The following is a 10,000-nucleotide window of genomic DNA, read 5'->3' as shown; positions in this document are numbered from 1 at the left end:
CACAAACCCGAAAAAACAAAAAAAAAAACAAAAACAAAAATAAAAATGAAAAAAAAAAACACCCGCCCAGAAAAACACAACACACACACACAATAAAAAAAATAAATAAATAAAATAAAATCGACTTTATTAACCCGGTTCAAAGCGCCAGTCTCGGAGGCTAATTCCTCCTCCGCCGGAAATAATTTTTGGGTTTCAACAACACCCGCTCGTCTTTTGTTTTCCCTTTGGTATCTCGATCCCATGTTACGCTTCTGAAGGGAATTGAATATTTTATAATCAAGAGAGACTGTGTTGTATAAATTGTATTTAGAGGGGAGAGATGCGTTTCGAATAGATTGATAAAGATGTGTGAAAGAGAGAGAGAGGGAAGGGAAGGAAGGAGGGAGGGAGGGAAGGAGGGAAGGGGGGAGAGAGAGAGAGAGAGAGAGACAAGAGAAGAGAGAGAGACAAGAGAAGAGAGAGAGAAGAGAGAGAGAGGGAGAGACAGAGAGAGAGAGAGGAAGAGAGAGGAGAGAGAAGAGAACAGACGACAATCAGGACAGACAGACAGACAGACATGACAGACAGACAGACAGACAGACAGACAGACAAACAGACAGACAGACAGACAGAAACAAAGGCAGAAAACGAAAGAGAGAAAAATAAAATAGAGAGAAAGAGATGAACAGAAAGGAGGGGGAGGTGCAAGTATACCCAGACGACCAATTCAACACACGCACACACAGCACAACAAACACACACACACCAACAACACACACACACAAAACACTACACACAACAACACACGACACAACACACACACACACACACACCACACACACACACACACACACACACACACCACAACACACACAAAAACCCCACACGCACACACACACACACACACCCACACACACACACACACACACACACGCATACACACACACGCACACTCCCCATTATCTTAAGGTGTACATAAATCATCTCCGAATAATAACCCGGAAAACGGAGATAGAAAAATAATCCAAAAGCAAAGGCATCTACAAATTGAAAGCAAACATAACCGATTCGAGTCTAAGAACAAAAATCGGCAATCACTTTAAAAGAGAACAGAGCCAGTTTAATCATTCACATCACGTCATGCCTGTCAAAAAAGCGTAATATCCGCTGGTTATATTTTAATGGCCGTGTTTTTTTTATTTATTTATTTTTTTTTTACTCTCGATCTTCTCTCTCTCTCTCTCTCTCTCTCTCTCCTCCTCCCTCTCTCCCTCTCTCCCTCTCTCCCTCTCTCCCTCCTCCTCCCTCTCTCCCTCTCTCCCTCTCTCCCTCCCTCCCTCTCTCCCTCTCCTCCTTCCTCCTCCCTCCCTCCCTCTCTCTCTCTCTCTCTCTTTTATCTTCCTCAATTAAGTAAATGTAGTTTTAATATTTTTGGCAAATGCCTTGTTAAGTAAATACAATTATGCGCTCAAAGACAGTTGACATAACAATGATATATGAGGAATGGGACATTTAAATGATATCACTGATTTTTAATGGTAGTGTTTTGAGAAGCTAGTTTTACAAGCATAAGAGATTAGGTTTTGAATTGTGTAATATAGAATGATGGGGAAAAATGTATATTGGTTCCAAAATGAAATACGGCATTGAATATAAAAAGGATAATGTTGATTACTCATCTTTGTGTTTAGTATTTATATACTTGTCTATTTATTACTCTGGAGAATAAAGAAATTTATAGCCTCCCTTGAGTAGTCTCTGGAGTATACGGAAAACACATCAAACTTGAAACATTCATTCCTAAAGTGTTCGCCATTATGGACCCTTCTCCTCTCCCTCCCTCCCTCCCTCCCTCCCTGATTCCTTCTTATCCTCCTTTTCTCACTTTTTCCTTCCCTCCTCACCTCCTTCTCTCTCCCTCCTTCCTTCCTTCCTCCCTTCCTACCCTCCTTTTCTCACTCCTTCCCTCCTCACCTCCTTCTCTCTCCCTCCTTCCTTCCTTCCTCCCTTCCTTCCCTCCTCCTCTCACTCCTTCCCTCCTTTCTCTCCTTCCTCCCGTCCTTTCCCTTTCTCCTTTCCCTTCCTCCTTCCCCTACCTCCCTCCCTCCTCTATTCCATCTCTCTCCCTTCCTCCCTCTTACATCCCCCCCTCTTTTATTTTAATTGTTCTCCTCTCCTCCTCTTTCCCTCATTCTTCTGTCCCCCTTGTCCTCTTATCTCTTCCTTCAAAGCTCCTCCCCCTTCCTCCAAAGCTCCTCCCCCTTCCTTCAAAGCTCCTCTCCCTTCCTTCAAAGCTCCTCTCCCTTCCTTCAAAGCTCCTCCCCCTCCTTCAAGCTCCTCCCCCTCCTTCAAAGCTCTCTCCCTCCTCCCTTCTTAAAGCTCCTCCCCTCTTTTATTTTAATGTTCTCCTCCTCCTCTTCCTATTCACTGTCCCCCTGTCCTCTTCTCTCCTTCAAGCCTCCCTTCTTCAAAGCTCCTCCCCTTCCTCCAAAGCTCCTCCCCTTCCTTCAAAGCTCCTCCCCCTTCCTTCAAGCTCCTCCCCCTTTCTCCCTCTAGTCCTCTTCCTTCAAGCTCCTCCCCCTTCCTCAAGCTCCCCCCCCCTCCTCCTTCAAGCTCCTCCCCCTTCCTTCAAGCTCCTCTCCCCCTTTCCTTCTAGCTTCTCCCCCTCTCCTTCAAGCTCCTCCCCCTCCCCCTTCCTTAAGCTCCTCCCCCTTCCTTCAAGCTCCTCCCCCTTCCTTCAAGCTCCTCCCCCTTCCTTCAAGCTCCTCCCCTTCCTTCAAGCTCCTCCCCCTTCCTTCAAGCTCCTCCCCCTTCCTTCAAGCTTCCCCCCTTCCTTCAAGCTCCTCCCCCTTCCTTCAAGCTCCTCCCTCTTCCTTCAAGCTCCTCCCCCTTTCCTTCTAGCTCCCCCTCCTTCCTTCAAGCTCCCCCCCTTCCTTCAAGCTCCTCCCCCTTCCTTCAAGCTCCTCCCCCCCCTCCTCTTACCTGAGCGCTCTGCGTCCTCTCCGTCAGCGACAAGTGCGCCCTGTCGTCACACTTCTCGCCGTCGTCCACCTCCTCCTCCACCTTCGTCGCCGTTCCACCTTCGAGGTTCTTGTCCTTCCGGTCCTTGCCCTTGCCCCCCCGGCCCCCCCTGCCTCTCCCTCCCCTCTCCCTCCCGGAGGCGCCTGCCCTGCCGCCGATGGCCAGGGCGGGGAGCACCAGCAGGAGAAGCAAGAGGCCCGCGTCAACCCTCATGTTAGCTTCGGCCGCGACTGCTTCGGGAGGCCGCTGCGACCTGGAAGGAGGAGAACGAAATGGGGTAGAGAGGATTGTTGATTTGGATTGATTTGTTTGCTGTTTGTTGTCTTTGTTCGCTTGGATTGTTGTCTCTGTTTCGTTGATTTTGTTAGTTTGGATTATTGTCTTTGTTTTATTTGGTTTGTATTTCTTTTTTTTTTTTTTTGTTATTTATTCGTTATTTCTAGAAGTAAAGATTCTCAGTACATCATGGATGAAGATATACGTAAATTATCAAAATAGTGTGAATTACAATAAACTAAGTACGCGTATGAGAAAGAGAGAGAGAGAGAGAGAGAGAGAGAGAGAGAGAGAGAGAGGAAAGAGAAAAGAGAAAGAGAAAGAGAGAGAGAAAGAGAAAGAGAAAGAGAGAAAGAGAGAGAGAGAGAGAGAGAGAGAAAGAGAGAGAGAAATCGTGTGCGTGTGCGAGCGCATGTACGTGGGTGTACATGTCCACATGTCTATATGCGTATGTCTATCTGTGTTTGTGTGATCTCAAGGAACTACATAAACGCAAACTCGCACAAGGCCAAGCAATTTTAGACTTTATAACCCCGACTGTAAATACCAAACACAAGAAGGGGCGCCGATGACTGTCCTTCCTGAGACGCGCCGGAAACCAAATTAGATTCGGGGACAAATTTAAGACATTACTCGTAAATATAATGATGATAATAATAACATAAAGACGAAAGAAGGAGAAAGAGAAGAGATGAAAAGAGAAGAGAAGAAAGAGAAGAGATGAAAAGAGAAGAGAAGAAGGAGATAGATTTAAAAGTATATATATAGAGAGAGATAAAAAGATAGATAGATATATATATAAATATATATATATATATATATATATATAGAGAGAGAGAGAAGAGAGAGAGAGAGAGAGAGAGAGAGAGAGAGAGAGAGAGAGAGAGAGAGAGAGAGAGAGAATATTTTCCCAATTTTCTTGCTTCGAATAACATCTAAAGAAAAGCCAACATTTGTCTCACTGTGAATCCAATTTCCTCCCGGAATATTTTCTCAATCATATTCTCTTTATCTCAACTTTTATCCATTTTTACTTTCCTTCTGTTTCTTATATTCATAAACGGTTATCTTATATTCTAACTGATATATATATTTCCATTATTGTGCACGTGTGTGTGTGTGTGTGTGTGTGTGTGTGTGTGTGTGTGTGTGTGTGTGTGTGTGTGTGTGTGTGTGTGTGTGTGTGTGTGCATGCACGCATGCATGCGGTCGTGCGTGCATGCGTGCGTGAGTGCGTGCGTGCGTGAGTGCGTGCGTGCGTGTGTGTGAATGTAAATGTATATATGTATGAATGTATATGTACTTCTATGTGTATGCGAATGGATGTACCTGTGTACACGCATGTACGTAGGTCTGTGTACGTGTGCTTGGTCATGTGCAAAAGCAGTTTATTAAGCCGTTTCCATCACGCTCGTCCACTTTGTCTCTGCTTCAAAAAAGCGCTTTTGAACTCTTAAACATCATTAGGCAGATAATCACGTCCACGGAAGTGAATTTGCCATGAGAGAGAGAGAGAGAGAGAGAGAGAGAGAGAGGAGAGGAGAGGGAGAGAGGGAGAGAGGGAGAGAGAGCGAGAGAGAGAGAGAGAGAGAGAAGAGAGAGAGAGAGAGAGAGAGAGAGAGAGAGAGAGAGAGAGAGAGAGAGAGAGAGATCAGACAGACAGACAGACAGACAGACAGACAGACAGAGAAAAGAGAAACAGACAGACAGAAAGAGAGAAAGAGAAACAGACAGAAAGAAAGAGAAACAGACAGACAGAAAGAGAGAAAGAGAAACAGACAGAAAGAAAGAGAGAAAGAGAAAGAAGGGAGGTTGAAAGCGATTCATGATCGTATTTTGCTCCAAGAAAGATTTATGAAAGAATGATCCATGTGAAAATTCGCTAATGGAACAGGGAGAGAGGGAGGGAGGGATGGCAGGGGGAGGAGGAGGGAGGGAGAAAAGGAAGGAAAGAAGAGAGGAAGGGAGGGAAGGAGAAAGGATGGAGGAGGGAAACAGAGAGGGAGGGGGTAGAAAGGGAGGCAGGAGGGAAGGGAGGGAGAGAATATGGGAGGGAAGGAGGGAGAGAGGAAGGGAGGCAGGGAGAGATAAAAGGAGGGAGGGAAGGAGGAGGGAGGGAGGGAGGGAGAGATAGATGCAGACACACAAGGAGACAGAAAGAGACATATGAAGAGAGGAACGAAAAAAGAATATGAGGGAGGAAAGGAGAAAAGGAAAGAAGGAGGGAAAGAAGAGAGGGAGGAAATGGAACGGATAGGAAGAAAGGAAAGAAACTGCAGGGAAGGAACAAAGGAAAGGGGAAGGGGGGACGAGAAGAGAGGAAAGAGGGAAGGAGAGGGAAGGAAAAGAAATAGGTAAGTGAAGAGAGAGAAATTCAAACAAGTAAACAGGTAAAGAATAAAGAGACAAAAAACAAATCGATGAAAAAAACAATAATAATAACAACGATAATTGTCACTTTCACTACCATTATCATTAAAACCATTATCATAATCGTAAATGTTATTTTTGTTCTTATCATTATCATTGTCATTATTAAGTCAATAATAATAATAATAATAATAATAGTAATAGTAATAGTAATAATAATAATAATAATAATAATAATAATAATAATAATAATAATAATAATAATAAAAATAAATAATCTTTCCTTTCCTCACTCCTCTCCTTCATCTCTCCCTTCCCTCTTCCTCTTCCTCTTACCCTCCCCTCTTTCTCCTCTTCTCTCCTCCTATCTCCCTCTTTCACCCTCCTCCTTCTATCTATTTCCCTTTCTCTCCTTTTTTTTCCTTTCTCTCTCCATCTACCATTCGTTCTTCCTTTCCTCCTAAATCTTCATTAAATTCACACCTTTCCTCCTACTTTAAGTCCGGTATCTTCCCCCTCCCCCCTCTTCCTTCGCTCCCTTACCCTCTCCCTCTCTCCCCCCTCCCTCTCTCCCTCTCCCTCCCCCCATTTTCCTTTTCTCTCCTCCCCCTCTCCCTCCCTCCCTCCTTTCTGCTCATCGATCCCCCTTTATTATTATCATTATCCTCATCCTCATCATCCCCATCCTCATCATCATCATCCTCATCATCCCCATCATCATCATCATCCTCATCTTCATCCTCATCATCATCATCCTCACTATTATTATTATCATTATTATTACTATCATTAGCAGTAGTAGTAGTAGTAGCAGTATCATTTTTATAATTATTATTATCATTATCACTATCATTATCATTATCACTGCTATCATTACCATCACCATTACAAATATCATCATCATTACCATTACCATCATTATCACCACCAAACATTATTAAGAAAATAAATAGAGAAATTTAAAAAAAAATAAGTAAATGAAAAATAAAGAAAAGATAAAATAAAGAAAAAAAAACAGAAGAGAAAAAACAACAACAAATAAACAAAAACAAAAAAACATTGTATAACCCCCCTACCCCTCCCCTCCCCTCCCCCCCTTCAGCATGCAATAGGCCAGCATGATCAAAATTTCCGCGCGACATCCTCTGTGCAACTGCAAAGGAAACAATGCAAGCAACACCAGCCAAGGATATTGCAAAGCGACAATGGCACTGCGTCTCACCGGCGACCAGGATGGCACTTCGGTTGCCATCGGATATTGCTCTGTGGCTCCTCTCTTCTCCTTGGCGTTTTCTCTATGTCTCTCTTTCGCGTCTTCTTTTCTGTCTCTGTGGCTCCTCTCTTCTCCTTGGCGTTTTCTCTGTCTCTCTTTCGCGTCTTCTTTTCTGTCTCTGTGGCTCCTCTCTTCTCATCGGCGTTTCTTCTTCGTCTCCCTTTCGTGTGTCTTTTTTTTCTTTCTTTTCTTTCTATCTTTTTTATTTTATTTTCGCCTCATTTTTCCCTTTTTGTCTTATTTATTTATCTACTTATTTATTTGGTTATTTTTTTCTTATGCTTTATTTCTATTTTCTGTTTCTTTCGTATCCTCTTTTTTTTCTTTTCTTTCGTTCATTCTTTCATTTTCTCGTCATCTTCCTTCCTTCTCTTTTTAGTCTTCTTCTTCACCTTTCTTATCATGTTTCTTTGTATTTCTCCTTTCAACTCTTTTATTTTTCATTTCTCTTCTCTTTGTTTAGTTTATCAAATTTCTTTTACTTCTCATTCTTTATCGTTCTCTTCTTCCCCTTCTTCCTTTTTTTTCCTTTTTATCGGCCCCTTTTTCCTTTTGTAATTCTCTTTTTCTATTTCTTCGTTCTGGTTCTGTAGCGCATTTTCATTTATTTTATTTGTTTTTATTTATTTATTTATTTATTACTTTTTATTGTACAAGTGTGTACAATAAACGAAAAACAAACAAAAATAAATGATAATAATAATAATAATAATAATAATAATCCAAAGAATTCGAGCAAATCCGAGGAATTCCGAAAATAAAACGAAGAGAATCGAGCAAATCCGAGGAATTCCGAGAAAACCCGAAGAGAAATCAAATCCGAGGAATTCCGAGAAAACCCGAGAAAACCCGAGGAGACTCGAAAAGAAATTGGAGGGAAAACCCGCGAAACTCCGTAAATACTCGAGAAGAAACAAAAAAAAAGAAGAACACCCAGTGAAATAATAAAAATAAATAAATAAATAAATAAAATAAATAGATAAATATATAAATAAAAATAAATAGATTAAAAAAAAAATAAAAAATAAATACAAAAAAGACCATCTCTCTCTCCCTCTCTCCCATAACCCACCCTCCCTCTCCACAGCATCTCTCTATCTCCACCTCTCCCTCCCCCCCCCCCCACTCCGCGCTCTCTCAGATGAATATTTAATAATCTCGAACTTTCCGACAATGCCTCGCCGCCGCTGCAAGTCGCGCGTCTGCTTTGAGGTCGAGGGAACTTGTGCATAACTCGGAGCGTCTTGAGGAGCGACGCGGCCTTAGCGTAGCACATCAAAGACTGAGGCGAGGGGGGGAGGGGGCAGATTAACAATTGTCGCTCTGTCTCCAGGTCAGATTTCGCTTTCTTGTACTCTCGCTGTCACTTTCTCTTCTGCTGTATACAACTACAACTATATATGTATATATATGTATATATGTAAATATATATGTATATATATATATATATGTGTGTGTGTGTGTGTGTGTGTGTGTGTGTGTGTGTGTGTGTGTGTGTGTGTGTGTGTGTGTGTGTGTGTGTATAATGGGCAAATCAAACCTAAATACGGTAGTGAGAGGTAAGTTTTTCGTAGATACGATTATGGGTTAAAAAACACCAACAAATACTACCTAATCAACTACTCCCCTGGGGAAAGATCATGGGTCAGCCACCCCAGTGTAAGGACCCAGTCATCCTCATAATGTCACGTTTTAAAATCTACGAGAATAAACAGAACGGCGTAAACGGGGCATTACAAGAGTGTCTAGTAAAATCCGCACCCGGCAGAAGCATTCAAATGGAGGGATGCTCCGATCTTTATCCTGCAACTGCAAATCAACTAATAAGCATTATATCAGCTAAGAGATTTAGATCATAACTATCCAAGATCGGAATATGGAACATTAGAAATTTATATTAAACAGGAAAATTGGACAAGATTCTCCACGAGATGGAAAGCATGAATATACAAAGCTTAGGTTTGTGCGAAGTGAGATCATAAAAATGGAGTGGCTCTGTTCTTGGATAAAAAAAAGATCAAAATCCATTCTAACGTTCTGGCCCAAACACGACCGCATGTTTCTAGTTAAGATAAAAAGATAGTTCTGTAAATGTAGACAACATAGCACAAGCTTCCACTGTGGATTCTATCGACCAACAAATTAACAGCTTCTACAGTTCTCTCGATGAATCATTCTTATCTTGTAAATTAAATGAAAATATGATTGTCATGGGGGACTTTAATGCTAAATTTGGCTCAGAAAGAGATGGGAACACTATTGGACCGCACGGTCTGGGAGAACGGAGATAAACTTATAGGCTGGTGTAAGGAGAAAAATCTAGTCATCACAAAGACCTGGTTTAATGTAAACCCCAGATGACGATATACATGGATTTGTCCTGGTGATAGAGCCAGAAACCAAATCGACTATGTTATAATTATTTCAAGATACCGAAACACAATAAAAAAAAATCCGAGCATATCCGGCTGCAGACGCAAATTCAGATGATAATCCAGCGATAATAAAATTTAGATTGTCCCTCAGAAAATTGCCCCCAGTTTTGAACTCAGTGCATTACAGACCAATCAAGAGATACGTGAAAACATTTTTTTTTTTTTTTTTTTGAAGATCTACTAGAGGCTTCTAACAAAGACATTCACCATCATTTTGGTGCCTTCAATGAGAACATCCAAGCAGCAGCTGTTAAGACAATCCGGGCAGTAGAAAAGAAGCCCTCGTTAAGCTTGTTCCCCGCAGAGCTCAAAGACCTGCTACGAAAAAGGCAAGCTTCAAAACAACACCGTGCAATATGAACTAGTCAACAATCTTTACCAAAAAGAATGTATGAAAGCCAAAAAAAAAGTGGCTGCAGGTGAAATATGATGAAGTTAAGAACCTCAGTAGTAATCCCAAAGAGATGTTCTAAAGGATAAGAGAGATCACTAGTCAACGATCCTTTTCCTCCTCAAATTGCATCAAAGCAGCAGACGGCCGCATTCTCCACGAGGCCGAGGATGTCAGTGCTCGTTGGGAAGAATATATTCCAAGAACTTTTTGACGATGAACATCTGGTCCACCAATTCTGAAGTCAGAAGT

General features: G+C 42.0%; 1 protein-coding gene across 1 annotated transcript in view; it reads right to left on the bottom strand.

Moving 5' to 3' along the window:
• LOC119590092 overlaps positions 1–3,279 on the bottom strand; it is a 113,238-nt gene extending 109,959 nt beyond the window's left edge. Inside the window, exon 1 of the mRNA XM_037938856.1 lies at positions 2,965–3,279. Coding sequence (XP_037794784.1) covers positions 2,965–3,216 — 252 coding nt within the window. The 5' untranslated portion in view covers positions 3,217–3,279. The remainder of the gene's footprint in view (positions 1–2,964) is intronic.
• Positions 3,280–10,000: the final 6,721 nt, after the last annotated feature.

Source organism: Penaeus monodon, chromosome 26 (genome assembly GCF_015228065.2).
Source record: "Penaeus monodon isolate SGIC_2016 chromosome 26, NSTDA_Pmon_1, whole genome shotgun sequence".
Classification (NCBI taxonomy): domain Eukaryota; kingdom Metazoa; phylum Arthropoda; class Malacostraca; order Decapoda; family Penaeidae; genus Penaeus; species Penaeus monodon.
The sequence above is the reverse complement of the archived record's forward strand: the minus strand, read 5'-3'. Positions and strand labels throughout refer to the sequence as shown.